At 36.5% G+C, this 18,814-nt stretch overlaps 1 protein-coding gene and 1 pseudogene across 1 annotated transcript in view; both read left to right on the forward strand.

Moving 5' to 3' along the window:
- Positions 1-18,814, forward strand: part of TARP (TCR gamma alternate reading frame protein) — a 44,028-nt gene that overhangs the window by 12,551 nt on the left and 12,663 nt on the right. Inside the window, exon 3 of the mRNA XM_039849523.1 lies at positions 15,101-15,156. Coding sequence (XP_039705457.1) covers positions 15,101-15,156 — 56 coding nt within the window. The remainder of the gene's footprint in view (positions 1-15,100; positions 15,157-18,814) is intronic.
- On the forward strand, positions 12,469-13,457 carry LOC120591804 (protein NipSnap homolog 1-like; annotated as a pseudogene).

Consider the following 18,814-nt stretch of genomic DNA (forward strand, 5'->3'; position numbering starts at 1 on the left):
TTTCTCTGGTAATGAGAGAAAAAGAGATGAGAAAACATGACTATTTTTTGGTCATTTCCCATGATATGAGATCTGAGAAAAGAGACAAGAGACCGTGGGAATTGTGGTTTCACCGGCCAGAAGGTAAACCACAAACCAGGCCAAACCCCATGGGGCACCACCTGAGACTAGAATTGGCTGTCCAGACAGTGCCTCCAACCCAAACTCTTAGATCCAATGCAGAGAAATTCCAGTCCTTTCTCTCTAACTTAATGCAAGTTTAGAAACTCTTTTTTTTTTCCAGCTTACACATGTAATCAGCAAGCTCATGACAGATATAATCACTTAATTCAAATAATGTTTATTTGCGCTGTATGGCCCAAATATTCCCATGGACACTTTTATCTCCTTGTGTAACTCAAGGACAAGTTAAAAGAAGCTAAATTGTAGGATTTAGTTGGATATTCGAATTAAACTAGACCTAGTCCTCACAGCTTCTTTTGTTAGGTGCTTGTACTGACTGTCCATTGCTTTTTAAGATATGCAAATCAACCATTTCTTATACTTGCCAATTTGAGATACAGATCTTCTAAATTATACAGACCTGGAATAGATCTGGAAACTGTCCCTGCCACACATATCTTTCCAACTCCATGCAAGCAGTATGAAGTAGTTGAAAGAACAAGGTTTGTGATTTTGTGATTTTAAATTCAAATCCCCCTTCAGTTTAAACTTCTTAGCTCTTAGTTTTCCCTCTACCTTATAATACTAATAACCATTGTAGAGGTGAAGCCTAATAGGGATAAATATATGAATGGTATCTAATTCATGGTAGACCCCAGTTTATGAATTTCCTACCTTTTACTACCAGAGCACACAGAGCCATAGCTTGTGATCTTGGAGCAGAGAGTAAAAAGGGAAAGAAGATTTTGAGCTAAGATAGAGTATTTCTTCCTGAAGAGAGATTCTTTCACATACAAGTGCCTTTCATGCATACTTATTCAGAATAGACAAGAATTTCTTGTTTGCAAAAAAAAGAAGAAGAAAAGAAAAACAAATGCTTCATCAAACATGTTTGCCTGTGGGTGCTGTATAGATTAAGAAGTACCTGAATTGTACATAGCTGCCTGTTGAAGTATCCAAAGTGCAAAGGAGCCCCAAGAGACTAAAAGGTAACCAAGTTCACAATGAAGATAGATGGTAAATTGCTAAAGGAAGAAGCTGCTTGAAAGTGAAATGACCTGGCCTCTAGCAAACACTGCCTTCACTTTTTATAAACAAGTATCTTGGTATTTTCCAATGATCTATTGTATTATATAGAAACACATCTGATTTTATCTAAGTGATAGTGAAATCAAGATTATGTCAAACTGTGAAAGTTAGTGGCTCACAGGTGGTATGTGATTTTATGTCTTGTAAATGTCAGATAATATGTTAATTTTGTCTTCTGGACATCTTTATTATAGAAGTTTCTGTAACTTACTCATGTATCAGATTTAATTAAAATTTCTAAAAGATAAACCAATCTGAAAAAGATGTATAAATTATTATTTTGTTTCAAGATGACAACCACATCCTTAAAAAAAAAAATGAGATGTATTCTCATAGCTTTTGATGGTCTACCAAAGTTGTTTGAAGTTGGTCAGTTATAAAATCATAATCAAATCTGAAAAAATGATGTAAAACTTCAAGTAATTCAGTTGAAACTTGTGTTTTACTTCACTTGACTTGCTTATTATTTATATATAGTTATTCATGCTTCCCCTGGTTTGAAGTAGAATTTTAGTTGCTTCACATAGTCACCTAAAAATATGGTGAGTAGGTTGTGTGCGTGTGTTACATAAAGCAGGGTTAAAAATAAAATTATTGATTTTTATACACAAGACTAAGATGTTTCCATTCTTTCTTAGAAAGTGAATTATCTGTGGCTGAACTTTCACACCATCTTTTCTAAACACATTATCTCATTTGAAACCTACCAAAGTCCTGAGAAATAGATATTATCATCTATTTTTTTAAAGATGAAGAAACCGAAGACCTTAGGAGTGCCAAGGACACATCACTAAGAGTGAGAGAGCTGGAATTTGAAACTGATCTTTCTGATTTTATTTTATTCTTTAAATGCTAGTTTATTTTTTTTTCATACTATATATACATAATATTTTTAACATTTTCTTTTTTTATTTCCCCCGTTCCCCGCAAACTTCTGGTAACCATTAGTCCACTGTTTATGACCATGAGTCTCTGTTTGTCCTGTTCATTAGGTTTATATCCCACATATAAGTGATATGTGATTCTCAACTTTTTCTGTTTGGCTTATTTTGCTTAGTATGATTACTTCAAGGTCTATTCATGTTGTTGCAAATGGCAGTATTTCATCTCTTCTTATGGCTGAGTAATATTCCATTGTATATGTGTACTGTTTCTTTAGGAAACCATCTATCGTAGGACACTTCAGTTGCTTCCATGTCCTGGCCACTGTAAATAATGCTGCTATGAACATCGGTGTGCAAATACCTTTTCAAATATGAGTTTTCAAGTCTTTGGGGTAAATAGCCAGTAGAGGGATTGCTGGATCATATGGTAGATCAATTCTTAGTTTTTTGAAGAACCTCCATACTGTTTTCCATAGTGGCTGTACCAATTTGCAGTCCCCACTAGCAGTGTATGAGGGTTCCTTTTTCTCTGTATCCTCTCAAACATTTATTATTACTTGTCCTGTTGATTATAGCCATTCTAACAGGTGTGAGATGGTATCTTGTTGTGATTTTGATTTGCATTTCCCTAATAGCTAGCAATATTGAGCATCTTTTCATATATTTGTTGGTCATTTGTATGTCCTCTAGGGAGGAGTGTCTGTTCAGGTCCTCTGTCCATTTTTAGATTGGATTGTTTTTTGTTGTTGTTGCTGTTATTGAGTCGTATGAGTTCTTTGTATATTTTGGATATTAGGCCCATATCGGAGGTGTTGCTTCCCACTTGGATGGTTGTTTCTTTAGCTCGATGGTTTCTTTTGCTGAGCAGAAGCTTTTTAGTTGGATGTAGTCCCATTTATTTATTTTTGCTCTTACTTCCCTTGCCTTTTAGGTCAAATTCATAAAAGTCTCTTTAAGCCTAAATTCCTTGAGTTTAGTTTCTATGTTTTCTTCTATGCATTTTATTGTTTCAGACCTTATATTCAGGTCCTTAATCAAATTTGAGTTAATTTTGGTGTGTGGCGATAGACAATAGTCGAGTTTCATTCTTTTGCAGGTGGCTTTCCAGTTTTCCTAGCACCACTTATTGAAGAGGATTTCTTTTTCCACTGTATGTTTTTGGCTTTTTTTGTCAAAAATTATTTTCTCATATAAATATGGGTTTACTTCTGGACTCTCAATTCTGTTTTACTGGTCCATGTGTCTGTTTTGCTGCTAATACCATGCCATATTGATTACTCTCGCTTTGTAGCATAATTTGAAGTTCGGCAGAGTGATACCTCCAGCCTCATTCTTTTATCTCAGGATGGCTTTGGCAATTCGGGGTCTTTTGTGATTCCATATGAATCTGATGATTTTGTGTTCTATTTCTTTAAAAAAAAATGCCAATGAGGTTTTGAGGGGATTGCATTAAATCTGTATAATGCTTTAGGTGATATGGTCATTTTAACTACGTCGATTCTTCCAATCCAAGAACATGGAATATCTTTCCGTTTCTTTGTAACTTCTTCGATTTCTATTAATAGGGTCTTATAGTTTTCATTATATAGGTCCTTTGCATGTTTTGTTAAATTTATTCCTAGATATTTTATTCTTTTTGTTGCAATTGTGAAAGGAATTATTTTTTCCACTTCTTTTTCTGACACTTTGTTATTAGAGTATAGGAACGCTATGGATTTTTGAACGTTGATTTTGTATCCAGAAACTTTACTGCATTTGCTTGTTGTTTCTAATAGTGTTCTTGTGGAGTCTTTAGGGTTTTCTATAGAGAGAATCATGTCATCAGCAAATAGTGACAATTTGACTTCTCTGTTTCCTATTTAGATGCCTTTTATATCTTTCTCTTGCCTGATTGCACTCGATAGGACCTTCAATGTTGTATTGAATAACAGTGGTGATAGTGGACAGCCTTGCCTCGTTCTGGATCTTAGAGGGAAGTTTTTCAGTTTTTCACCGTTAAGTATAATGTTGGCTGAGGGTTTGACATATATGGCCTTTATTATGTTAAGGTACTTGTTTTCTATACCAATTTTGTTAAGTGTTTTGATCATAAATGGGTGCTGCATCTTGTTGAAGGCTTTTTCTGCATATATTGATATGATCATATGATTCTTATTTTTTAATTTGTTTTTGTGGTGTATCACATTAATCGATTTGTGTATATCGAACCATCCCTGTGCCCCTGGGATGAAGCCCATTTGATCGTGGCGTATAATCTTTTTAATACGTTGCTGTATTCGGTTCGCTAGTATCTTATTTAGGATTTTTACATCTGTGTTCATGAGGATATTGGTCTGTAGTTTACTTTTTTTGTGTTATCTTTACCAGGTTTTGGTATCAAGGTAATATTGGCCTCATAAAATGAGTTGGGACATATTGCCTCCTCTTTGATTTTTTGGAAGAGTTTGAGGAGAATAGGTATTAAATCTTCTTTGAATGTTTGGTAGAATTCACTGGTGAAGCCATCTGGTCCTGGACTTTTACTTTTTGGTAGGTTTTTGATGATCGTTTCAGTTTTCATACTGCTGATCAGTCTATTTAGAATCTCCAGATCTTCTTGATTCAGTCTAGGAAGATTGTATTTTTCCAAGTACTGGTCCATTTCTTCTAGGTTATTAAATTTGATATTATATACTTTTTCATAGTATTTTATGATCCTTCTGTATTCTGCGGAGTGTCTGTCATATTTCCTTTCGTCCCGGTTTGTTGTACAGTGTCTCTTTTTCTTTAGTGGGTCAGCCGGGGTCTGATCAATTTTGTGTGTTAACAACCTCAAAGAACCAACTCTTTGTTGCGTTATTTTTCTATTTTTGTTTGTTTCAATTTTCGACTTTTTATTTTCTCTAAATTTTGTTATTTTCTTTCTTTTACTGAGCTTTAGAGCTCATTGTTTTCTTCTTTTTCTCCGAGTCTTTTTTTTAAGATGTAGGCGTTCAGGTTGTTTTATTTATTTGATGTCTTGTGTTTGGAGGTAAGCCTGTAATGATATGAACTTTCCTCATTTGATCGCTTTTGCCATGTCCCAAAAGTTTTGATATGTTGTACTATCATTATCATTCGTTTCTATGTCTCTTATTCTCTTTTTATTTCTTCTCTGACCCAATCATTCTTTAGTAGCATGTTGTTTAATCTCCATGCATTTGTGGGTCTTCCTGATTTTTTTCTGCAGTTAATCTCTAGTGTCAAAGTATTATGATCAGAGAATATGGTTAGTATGATTTCAACCCTCTTATATTTGTTGAGGCTATCGCTGTGTCCCAGTATGTGGTCAATCTTTGAGAATGTTTCATGTGCACAAGAGAAGAATGTATAAGCATCTGTTTTGGGATGGAAGGCTCTATAAATGTCAATTTTGTCCATTTGGTCTAGTGTATCATTTAAAGATGTTATTTCCTTATTGATTTTCTGTTTGGATGATCTGTCCATATCTGTCCATATCTGACAGTGGTGTATTTAGGTCCCCTACTATGATAGTGTTTTGGTCTGTTTCTCCCTTTAGTTCTGTTAGTAATTGCTTTACATATTTCGGGGCTCCCTGATTGGGAGCATAGATATTAATAAGTGTTATGTCTTCTTGGTGCATTATTCCCTTTATCATTATGAAGTGTCCCTCAGTATCTTTCTTTTCTTTTTTTATTTCGAAGTCTCATCTGTTATTAGTACCGCTACTCCTGCTTTTCTCTGAATGTCTTTTGCTTGAAACGTCATTTTCCATCCTTTTATTTTGAGTCTCTATTTGTCTTTGGAACTGAGATATTTCTCCTGGAAGTAGTGTATGATTGGGCTTTGTTTTTTGATCCAATCTGCAATACTGTGCCTTTTTATTGGTGAGTTCTGTCCATTTACATTAGGGTGGTTATTGAAATATGAGGTCTTCTTATAGCCATTTTATCTTTGGCTTTCTTGTAGCTCAGTATTTCCATTGCTTTCTTGTCCTTGTGCTTCTGTTTTCTTTATTTTGGTTGGCTTTTGTGGGTTTTCCCTCTGGTCTTTCTTGTTTTATGTTATATACAATGGTTCTGAATCTTTTTAGCATGTGGTTATCATTATGAATATGTAAAGGATAGTTATATATATATACATATATATATATATATATATAACTGTATATATATACAGTCATCCATTTTCTATGCGTGCCTTATCTCCATTCCCCTTTGCGAAGTTGGATCTTTGAATCCCTTCCCCCCCCTTTTGAGTCATTGTCATCTCAATTTGTTCCTATGTATGCTGAATGTTCAGTACTATCTCGTGATAACAATTCTCTTATTATTATTTAAGCTTATAATGCCCGGTTCTTAGTAAGGGTTGCACTCCTCTGCTTTTATCAGCCTGCTAGTCACCTTACTCCTGATTATGTCTTTTTTTTTTTTCTGTCATTTTGTTTTAGGTGAGCTGACCTCTTTCAGTATTTCCTGTAGTGCAGGCCTCGTAGTAGAGATTTCCCTCAATTTTTGTATGTCTGGAAAAGTCTTAATTTCTCCTTCATATCTAAAGGAGAGCTTAGCTGGATACATTATTCTCGTCTGGTAGTTCCTTTCACTTAATAGTTTAAATATTCAATTCCATTCCTTTTTGGCTTGTAAGGTTTGCGCTGAGAAGTCCAAGGATAATCTAATGGGTTTACCTTTATAAGTTACCGTTATTTTTCTTCCTGGCTGCCTTGAGAATTCTGTCTTTGTCTTTTGATAATTTTAATACAATGTGTCTTGGAGAAGGCCTTTTTGGGTTGAGATAACTGAGTGTTCTGTTGACCTCTTGAATTCCAAACTCCAGCTCATTCCTCAGATTTGAGAAATTTTCATCCACCATTTGTCTGAAAATGCTTTCTAGTCCTTGCTTCTTTTCCTCACCTTGGATAATGCCCATTATTCTTGTTTCCTCTCGTTATGGTATCAGCTAGTTCTTGTATTGCTTTTTTATTATTTTTCATTCTTCAGTTTCTCTCTTCTTCCTTTTGAGTTATTTCTATATTTCTGTCTTCGATATCACTGATCCTTTCCTCCATCTGGTTGATTCTATTTCCTAAGTTTGTTATTTCATTTTTCAACTCTTGCAGTGTGTTCTTTATCTCCAGAAGGTCTATTCAGTTCTTTTTGAGGGTTTCAATCTCCTTGCTAAAGAACTCATTCTGCTCATCGAGTTGTTTTTTCAATTCCTGAAATTGTTGATATGACTCATTTCGGATCTCACTGAGTTTTTTCAGAAGTATCATCCTGAATTCTCTGTCATTTAAGTCACATATTTCTATGTCTGTAAGCTTATTTTCTGGAGATTTTTCTCTTTCTTTCTGAGATGCCTTGTCTCCTTGGTTGTTCATGGTGTTTAATGAACTGTTTCTCTGCTGGGCATTAATAGAAGCGTGTTCTGCCTCCCCCACCGCCCAGAAAGAAGATTTTTTATGTAATGGTCCCTAGCCTGTTGCAAATAAAATGTTTTTCTTTTGGTTTCCAGTAGGTGGCATCTAAGCCTCTTGGATCTCTGCTTTTTTAAAGCGTAATAATGTCTTTTTTTTTCCTTATTGATGTTTAATCATGCTTGCTACCCTTGTTCTCAGTTCCTATCAGTGTTAGTGACAGTTTTGGTAGCATTTGCTCAGATTGCCTGGGGCTCTGCGGTGTTCAGTCTAGGAGGGTATGGGAGAAGGGGCCTTCTAGGTTGGGGGTTGGAGGCTGCGGCTCAGCGTCAGTTTTGCAACTACGGCTGGTAAAACTCAACTGTTGTTTCTCTGCCGTCCCCGCTTTTCTGCCGTCCCCGCTTTTCTGCCGTCCCTGCTTTTCTGCCGTCCCTGTTTCTCTGCCTTCTGCCCTGATGATTGGTCACTGCCGCTGGCCGCGTGGAACTCACAGCACTCTCAGGCAAGGCTGTTCAGGGAATTTGCCACTCCTTCTCCCTTCTCCCTCCTCCTACAGGACCTCGGCTTCTAGAGGCAGCTTCTTTGTTTCTTCCAGTCCACTGTAGTAGCTCTTATGTGCAGATCCCACACTCAGATGTGTAGTTTGGGTGTTTTTTGTTTTATTTTAGGTTATTATTCAGCTTATTGTTGTCTCAAGGAAAGAGATCTGGGAACATCTCCCATGCTGCTATGTTTAATCCAATCCTGATTTTTCTGATTTTAAAACATCTTTTTCTTTACTTTCAACCTCCTTAAAGGTAATTTGATTTAGCTCATGTGAATTGTTTTAAAACTCTAATAAACTAATTGGTACTTATTGCATCAGCCCTCTTGTCCTTCTCTACTGTTTCTACAATAATATAGGTCTTTGGATTTCTCTTTGTGGCATATGGTCTCATCTTTGAAACATCCCTTGACCAACCTAGCTTCCTGCTCATACATTTATTTTCGTAAAGCACAGATCTGATTATGTCACTTTCCTTAATTCTTCGTAATTTATTCTTTTAAAAATTTTCTTTATTTGAAAATACTGTAAAGAGTAAAAATTCTCTAAATTCCTCTTTTTTTTTAAATTAAGGATAAATAAAAGTGTCTCCTATCCCTTTCCATTTCAAATGGACATAATTAATCCCCTATTTGTTCTTCCTAGCTCATATCTCCAGATGCTTTTTAATTTAAATTTTAATCTACTTGGAACTTATTTTATATGGTATGAGCTAGAAAGCTATTTTGTTTTTACAACAGATAATCAATAGTCCAAAGCCATTTTCTAAATAATCTGTTGTTTCCCTACATTTTAAAAAATTCATATCATATATTTTGTCCAGCTTTATTGAAATATAATAGACAATTAGTTACTCATATTTACATAATACAATTCAATGAGTTGTTTTTTAATTATAGTTGGCATACAATAATATGCCTGTTTCAGTGGTACAGCATAGTGATCAGAGATCCACATAACTCGCAAAGCAATCACTCCACTAAATCCAGTACCCCTCCCCCTTACATATTTATTACATTATTAACCACCTTCCCCATGCTACACTCTCTATCTCCATGTCTATACTGCTACTATTCATTTGTACTTCTTAATCTCTTTGCCTTTTTTTGTCCCCCCAATTCCCCTCCCATCTAGTATCCCTCTAAATATTCTCTGTATCTATGAGTTTATTTCTGCTTTTGTTGTTGTCATTGTTGATTTTATTCTTTAGATTCTGCATGTACGTAAAATCATGCAATATTTGTCTTTCTCTATCCGACCCATTTCATTCAGCGCAATACCATATAGGTCCATCAAGGCAGTATCTTTTTCCATCCCCTTCCTTTTAGTCTGTATGTGTCTTTTAATTTGAAGTGAATCTCTTGTAGGCAGCATGTGTAGGGGTCTTGTTTTCTTATCTATTCAACCATTCTATCTTTGTCTTTTGGTTGGAGCACCTAATTCTTTTCCATTTGAGGTATTTGTTGATAGGAATGTAGTTATTATTCCTGTTTTTGATGTATGTTTTATGTTTTTTTCTTCTTAAAGAAGTCCATCCAACATTTCCTGTAATACTGGCTTTATGTTGACAAATTCCTTTAGCTTATTTTTCATGGAAAGCTCTTTGTCTGTCCTTTGATTCAAAATGATAGCTTTGCTGGATAAAGTATTCTTGGTTGTAGATCCTGGCTTTTCGTCATGTTGACTATTTTGTGTCAAGCCTTTCTGTCCTGCATAGTTTCTTTTGAGAAATCAGCTGACAGTCTTATGGGTGCTCTTTTGTAGGTAACTAGCTGCTTTTCTCTTGCCGCTTTTAGAATTCTCTCTTTGTATTTAAATTTTGGCTTTTTAATTATGATATGTCTTGGTGTGGACCTCTTTGGATTCCTCTTTCTTGGGACTCTCTGAGCTTCCTGGGGTTGTATGTCTATTTCCTTTACTAGATTAGGGAAGTTTTCCATCATTATTTCTTCAAATAGCTCATCAATATCTTGTTTTTCTTTCAGTATCCTTATGACACAGATATTTTTGCATTTAATAATGTCTCATAGGGTACTTAAATTATTATTATAATCTTGGTCTTCTTTTTTCTTGCCATTCTGATTGAGTGTTCTTGGCTTCCCCATCCTCTATATCAGTGGTTCAATCCTCTTCTTTATACATTCTGTTTATTCCATCTAATACACTCTTCATCTCAGATAATGTGTTCCTCATTTCTGACTGGTTCCCTTTTATAATTTCTATTTCTATTTTTATGTTTTTTATCTCTTTGTTAAAGTTCTCACTGAATTCATCTACACTTCCCGTAAGTTCATTAAGCATCTTTATAACCAGTGTTTTAAACTCTTCATCTGTTAGATTGTTTCACTCCATTATTCCTGGATCTCTGTTCTGTTCTCTCATATGGTTTCTGCTTCTTTGTCTTCCTGTTTTGGCTGCCTTTCTGTGTCTGTTTCTATGTACTAAGCAAAGCCCCTAAGTCTCCTGTTCTGATCAGTGCAACTTTATGTAGTAGGTGTCCAATGGCACTGTCCTAAGAAGGGTTCAGCTGTAGGCCAAGTTTAGCCCCAGCCTGTGCCCCTCCAGGGCTTCCAGAATCAGCAAGTAATCCACAGATGCTGTGCTTATAGTTGCCTCAAGAAATCACACCAGAAACTGAGGCCAGCTGCCACCACTCTGGGTCTTGGCGCTGCTCAGCAAGAAGCACCTGACTTACCAAGGACACACCTGGATGTGACTTGGGTGGGGCCACAAGTTGGGGGAGGCAGAGTTTCAGGGAATATTGTGGGCAGAGCAATCTCTGTTATGCAGTTTGATGTCCTCTCAGCTATGGTGGCACTGTGTCCACACACTGGGAGGTGGGGAGGACTCAACAGAGGAACAATAGATACTGCCAGCACGGCACCACTGCCTGGAGAGATACTCGCCTCTGGACCTCATACTGACAACTCAGTGTTCCCTATAAGTCCCTGGTGCCTCCCTCACAGCCTACCTGGCACTGCTGCTCAGAGTGAGCAGGTCTGTTACAGCAAAAGTCCACTTGTGGACACGGCCCCTTTAAGAGGCGTCTGTAGCTGCCTGCTTCAGCTGCTGCAGCTTCTGATCCACTCAGCTGCTGGGGCCCAGGGAGCTTTGCCCTCTCCTTGTGTCTTTGCCCCATCCTACCTCTGTGCTGCAGATTGATTAATTATTTCTCTCCCTAGTTGTAGTGCTTCTGTTTGTCTAGGTCCCAGGCGACTTTCCTTGTTTGCTCGGTATTTCTGTAACAAATTTTATTTGGTTGCAAGAGGAATGAACAAAGCCTCTATCATCTACACCATTTTTTTCCTTTTCATATCATATTTTAATATCAACATACACTTGGAGAATTTTCCAGAGGATTTGTTTTATTTTGTTTATTATTCTTACACCATTATCATATTATATCTGTAGCTTTGTAGTAAGTGTTAAGATCTACTATGCCAAAAGTCTATTCACTATTATTTTTCAAAAATTTATTTTTCAGTTGTCTCATATTTATTCTCATTAGCACTCAAAATGAATTTATCTTGCCCATCTTCAACCTTTACATTATAAAACAAAAATAAAATGATGTAATTCTGATTGGAATTATGGTCAATTTACATATGTGAATTTAGGAAAGATTAGCATATTTATAATATTGAGTTTTTCCTTCATGGATATAGTGTGTCTATCTATTCAGATTTTATTTTATCCTCTTTTGTAAAATCTTGTACTGTTTTCTTCATATTTCTAGTATTTTTTTGTAAATTTAATAAAAAATTTGATGACTAATTCTTTTGCATTTTATTACTTAAATTCTTCATGGATCTTGAAATATAGATAACTCCTAAAGCTCCTAATAATTTTGCTCATGGTTTTGGAATAAAGACAAACAGAGGACAAACTATTAGAAAGGGATTGAATGAGTATCATTCGTGTATACAATCAGTGTAAAAGGTATTTGACAGCTCCAAGTAATACAACTTGGAATTCTCAGTTAAAATTAAATGCTTTTCAAAAATAATTTTTACCCAGGCCTTTTATCTTCTCTCATTGTGTTGGGGACTGTGATGTGCTGTGAATGGACAGTTGTTTGTCCACTATGATCACCTCATACCTTTATTCTCAGGGGCAGAGGCAATATTTGCTGATTGGACTTAGGCCAGGATAAAGTGGATTTGGCATGGACCTGGGAATCATCAGGGTTTGTACTCTCTGCAGCCTAGCAGACGGACAATTCCTCCATGCTTTGAGTAACAAGGAGCAGCTTCCCGCAATTTCTTTTACCGCTGATCCAAAATGAGTGGCATGACTATAGAACAGCTACCAAGAGTCTTCTTCTTTCAGCATATTAGAGAACTGGATTTTCTTTTTAAATTTCAGTTTAAATAAGGAATCTATTCTGTTTCCATATGGCTACACAGCTATGCAGCATCTCTGCGGTGGCACAGGGGCTGCTTTGGGGCCCCCAGACCTGTGCCGGGGACATTGTAGCTGAGGTTGTGGCGCGCTTCGATTTCAAGGACAATGAAGGCAGCTGGTTCCTCTCCCTCTTCATTCACAAGGTGGCTCCCCAGAAGGATGCCCACTCTACCCTACTGTCCAAGAAGGAGACCAGCAATCTCTACAAGATCCAGTTTCACAATGTGAAGCCCGAGTGTCTGGATGTCTACAACAGCCTGACACAGGCTGTGCTGCCCAGGCCAACCTGGATAATGACTACCCCTGTTTGCTCGTGGGTAACTAGAACACATGGTATGGGGAACACGACCAGACAGTATACCTGTAGTGATTCTCAGGTGGCTACTCAGCCCTCAAGGACTGCATGAACAAGCTCTAAACAATGAGGAGTACCTGGAGTTCCTAAAGGAGTGGAGCTAGATACTGCTGTCTGGGAAAAACCAGACCCTCTTCGAGGTGACTTCTGGAATGAGCCACAGCCCAGAGCAGGCCCCACAATCTATGAGCTAAGGACATACCAGCTCACTCCAGGAACCATAATCAAGTGCGAGAACAACTGGTCTCAGGCCATCAAGTACCGACAGGAGAATCAGGAGGCAGTGGGCGGCTTCTTCTGGCAGACAGTGGGGCTCTACATTGTGTACCATCTCTGGACCTATAAAGACCTGCAGCCTCAGGAGGAGACTAGAAATGCTACCTGGAGGAAGAGGGGTTTGGATGAAAATGTCTACTACACAGTTCCCTTGGTGCAACACATGGAGTGTCCCTTTGAAGATCTTGCCTCTTTAGTGCTGTTGCTGCTTCTGACTCCATCTCCTTCCCCTTCTCTCTCAGAGCAGCCACGACAGAGGGGCTCCCAGTCCTGCTGTCTAGGCCTTCTCTCAGATCTGGGAGGACTCTAGGGGTTAGTGTTCAGCTCAGACAAGGGGGAGCAGAAGGATGACAGGGTTCTGAGGACTTGCAGCTCTGCCTAGACCCTTCTCACCTTTCCCACCCTCTTCGTCCCCTGTCCTGGAAGTAGTTTTTAATTTCTTTGAATGAAAAACAGCAATCTTTTATGTCTTCTCACATTTACCTCTAAGGTTCCTTATCTCAAGGCCTCCAGTCTCTAATTATCACCATGGAAACCCTCAGTTTAGCTTTAGTTGTACAAAAGGTAGTGCGTCCAGAGGTTAGAGAAGGAGTGGGAAGGGAAGAGGTCAATCCAAGCCAGGCTCTCAAGAATTCTCTTGTCTTTATTTGCCATCCTCTTGCTTGACAGTCTGAGACAAGTCTCTTCAGCTGAGGAAAAGCCTAGAACTGCCAGAGAAGTAAAAGGAAAAACCCTCAAGTTAGCAAAGTCAGCAGGAGGTCCACATATTCCATCCAGAAAGGCTGGGAAATGGGAGCTGGGAAGGATCTGGGGGCAGAAAACAATGGAACAGGAACAAGAACTCAGAACTGGGAACCTAGAAGGCAGAACTTAGAATTCAGAGCTTAGGTTTGAACTGCAGAACTTGGAATACAGAAAGGGGAAGAAAGAACAGAGATGACGGAAGACCACTTGGAGAGGGGTTCTTACCACAAGACAGTTGAAGAGAGGCTCACTTGTTTCTCTCTATATAATGAGGTTGAAAACTTGAATACATAGTTCCAGATCTTTCATAGAAGGAGTCTCCTGCCCTCCCTTTTCCTTCCTGCAGGCAGAGGTATGGGTCAGGCCTGTATTTCCCTCGCCCTGTATTCCTTTTTTCTCTCTTTACATTCTGTCAACCCAACTTTCATTCTACTGGGCACTAGGTGTGAGAGTAGGGTCAATGACTGTGACGACCTCCTAAGTGACCCCCACAGCTCACGAACCTGTTAGTAGCTTGATTCTGACTTCCTTTCAGGAAAATTTGTGCTAGACTTGCTGATGAAACCCATCAAATGTTTACTACAAAAAAAAAAATCTATTATTTCATAAGAAATAGAAGTCTACAAATTTCTTTTATTCCACAAAAATTGCTATCTTCGCAGAAATTACTTTCCCATTTGGCATCGTCTGGTAAAGAATCACATTGCCAAATGATAAAAGTGGCTTTATTAAAAATGGAGAACTTTGTTCTCATTTTGCAAGTGTATTTTTGTTGGCAGATTTGCATTTTCAGTTTCTGAAGAGTTTCTTCCTTTCAGAAATACATTCCTAAATTGCTAACAGAGCAGCCCTGGTGTTTGTGAGAACAGAAAGGCCTTTCCTTTGATGTAATCTCTGAGTAGTTTCACAGAATTTAACACCTGGAAATACAAAAGTCTTAATTCTCTGAATACTTTTCCTGGTAATTTAGAAAAGTAGCTGGTTGAGCAGTTAAGCCTAATCTCTTCTTTTCCTGCTCTTATTCTTTCCATTTTCTATCAGTGCTTTTCGATGATTACTGCCTTGGTAGAAAATAGACATTTAGGTCAATTTCTCTGAGGCAAACTTATGAAACATCAGATGTCATGAAATGTATATTCGAGGACTTCCAAAGGAACCCAGAAGATCAAATTGACAGCATATAGATTTTTCATTTCTGGTCATGGAGAAGGGTGAGCTTTTTGTAGGAGCTGTAACCAGTGTGATACCTCAGGATGGATCAAGATATTTGCCGAAGGAACTAAACTCATAGTAACTCCTCCCGGTAAGTAACTTTTTTCCTATATTTACTCTAGTAATAAAAAACTGATAGATGCTTTTTAGATAAAAATTTAGGCTCGACCGTATCTGACTGCCACAGTTTTGGCCTCAGCATATAAAACAACAATTTTGCAGCTACTGGTCACTGTAAATGGAAACAAAACTACTTTGTAAATGGTTTACTTATTTATTTATTTATAAGCAGATTCAAATTCTTCTTTTAAAATACACACACACACACACATACACACAACACACAGAGTAGACTCAAACTAGAAATTAAAATGTCCTGAGAACCATGTCTGTAATCCATTGATATGTTATTGGTTTAAGATACTTTTCTTGTAGATGGTCTTTTAATTGAGAGACACTTTTATTATCTATTCTCTATATTTTGAGTTAAAACATTGAGCTTCTTTCTCTCAATAATCTGCAAAACTTATATTATTGGCTTTCATCTCATCCCTAACACTAGGGCAAACTTAATTCTTATAGTAAATGAGTATAGAACATCAATAAATTCCACTTCTTATTATTCTAGCTTTTTAGAAGGTAGACTGAGATCAGTCAAAATATATGCTATCACAAGTTTTGTCATATTGCCTAGAAATGGGCCAGTTTAATGGAACTTTAAACTCAATAAACCATTTCAGCTCCAAAGACCATGAAGAGTTCGCATGGTTTTACATCCTCATTTGTTCATTTATTCTCTCAGCAGACATTTATAAAAGACACTTTCTGTGCTGAGTGCTAGAGATAAAGGATGAACAAGATGCAATCCCAACATTCAAAAACTTTCTAGTCTAGTGGATAAGTATTCTAGATGCTGGCTTGATTGGTCCCCATGTTCTTTGGACTGCAGTTTCCAGAATGGCAGAAGGTCTTGAGTTCTTGAGCTTGTTTTCTTCCTTAATTTATTTAATATTTATTGCTTATGAAATCTATATATTTTGTTTGGTGGGAAAATTTGAAAAAAAGGGCCAAAACTATTCCATTAAATAGACTAATAGTAGTGAGTATTTATTGAAGGCCACTATGCTAAATAGTTTCAGTGCCTTATCTCTTTCCACAACAGCCCTATATGGGAGATCTTCTTATTCTCAATTTATAGATAAGAAAACTGAGGCTTAAAGTTGTTTGGTTATTTGCCTAAAGACCACATGACTAGTTAATATGGCAAAGTTTGGAATCCAATAAAGACTTGTCCACTCCAAAGTGCATGGTCTGGACCATCATGTGATATTAGAAACATTAAGTCAGGTTTTCATATTCTGAATATTTACTCTTCTATAGCCTGACCTTTTAAATGGACTCTTTAATTGACTACTTAATTAGTAATAGTTCATAATTTGTATTACTGCTCATGCATGAAAACAATGCTTCTGCTTCTAATCATGACACATAAATTACCTCCCCCTCACCAAAAAGAAAGTTGAATAAATCATGTTGTATATGCATTCATTAAATATTCAAAATGTGATTCTTAGGGTATTTCTATAAAATGACAAGTCATTTTGACACCATTCCACTCAATTTTCTTTCTGTATTGGCATCATATTTGCTAGAAATATTGTCGCTGGTAAAAGAACTATAGTAGTTATACCAAATTGCACTACTAACTAAATTGAGTAACTCAGAGTTGCCTTTCTACTCATGATGGGACAGAAATACCAAACTGAACAGAATTCTCTGATGAGCAGCACAGGATTTATAGTCAATGCCCTGGAAAGTGTAAGGATATTTTCAAGTTCAAAGGAGCAGTCTTTCAGCAATAAATAGCTTATGAGACCATCATTAAGAATTCACAGCTCATCTGATCTACTATCAATGTGAATTAGATTCTGGAAAGAAGTTACTTTAGAATCAATTCATTTGCCCACCCCTCAACACATATAAATACAGAATACCTGTAAAACATATTGAAATACATTTATTAAATACTCAAATATTTTATTTAATACTCAAATATTTTATTTCTACTGTTGTTCCTCTTTGAAAATTAAAGAAATATTAACTCTAAACTACACTCTGGGGAAAAGAATGACTTAATACATGAAAATCTTTTCAGGGAGATTCAGGCAAAATGGTGAGAAAAGATAAAATTATACTCTCCAACATGAATTGATATGGGAAAAGACGTAACCTAAGCTGCCCAGACAGAGAGGGTTCAGTTTTTCTATTCTTGACTACATTCATATCTAATGTGCTTTTGCTTCAGGTTCATCTTGGTTTAATGTTAGCAGGGTAAATTTTTTATATATTTATGTAAATATGGAAAAACATGGGCACAGTTTTAAAACAGGCACCAAGGGATATTTCTATAAAGACTTTTCAGATAGTGGGCAAATGGATGCCAGAGAATCAAGTGTTAATCCTGGCACACAGCTCATTGTTACAGGTTAATTTTCATTAAATTCTTCAGTTACGATAGGGAAGAGAGACAGGTAATGCAAGTAATGCAGGCTAGGTGCTGGTGCTGGCTCAGAATTCTTAGATTCTGTCCCAGTTTGGTCATTAATCATAGCGGAATCATTGGAGAGGTTGGTGACCCCATTCAGGTCCTTGCGGACAGTTGTCTGCCTGACATAGCACAGAGGACATTGATAAGAAGTTAACTAGTTAGAGCAACTGTAAGTTTTTAAGGGATGGAGATGTTAGATATATTTGGTATTTTTATTTTGAAATATTTGTAAAGAAGATTATATATTTTATTTATTTGATTGCAAAAAAACAAAAACAAAAACAATTGGAAAAAATGAACAAAATCTGCTAAATTTGTCATTTGGTAGCAGATGATTGATATCATATATCAAAACATTTAAGTGCTTGACCATATTCAAGAATGTCATAAGCTGGATTTATTTTTTCCTAAATTCAGTCCAGTATCGTCATTGTTCATTAGCCTTAAAGATGAAATTTTGCCTGAATGAGGGACAACATCTCACAAGGAGATCCACTCAAAAATTTTCAAAGAACTTTCACAAAGTTGATAAGGCATTGAAAATAATGAAAGAAATGATATATTTTGGTTCCCTTAGTGGTTGTGATCATATGAACAAATAAATTTATAAATTAAAAAGCAACTTTATGGTCCTCTTTCTCCAGCTGACTATATACTCAATGTAAATTGTAGCCATAAAATTAAAAATAGTAACACAGATAAAATTCATGAGGGTCCTGAAAAATGCTTTTTAGGAGAGTATAATTCAAGAAAAATTATAGAGTTTGATTCTGGGTCATTCACTTTCTGTATAATCATCCTTTAGCAAATAAATTCTGATTTAGTGATTATTGCTTTATTAAAATTATAAAACATACTACAAGTCTATTATGGAAAAAATTGGAAAATACAAAAAATAGAATAAAAAATAAAATTTAATATTGACACATCACTGTTAACATTTTGATACATTTTCATCATTTAGTTTTTTATGCAGCAGCCATTAAAGTAGCTGTTGTGAGGATTACATTGAAATTAAACATGGAAATTATCAACCACAAAGGTTGGGCATGTTTGGTGATAAAAATGTGAATTCTCCAGAATTCAAAGTACCACCCATTGGAGTTCTTTATGAAATCAGAATACAGATAAGTGTATTAATTCTCATCTAGTCTACATCTCACTTTAGAACAAAAGGTCAGTATTTGCAAAATATTTTTAA

Source organism: Pteropus medius, unplaced genomic scaffold, assembly GCF_902729225.1.
Source record: "Pteropus medius unplaced genomic scaffold, Ma_sr-lr_union100, whole genome shotgun sequence".
Taxonomy (NCBI): Eukaryota; Metazoa; Chordata; class Mammalia; order Chiroptera; family Pteropodidae; genus Pteropus; species Pteropus medius.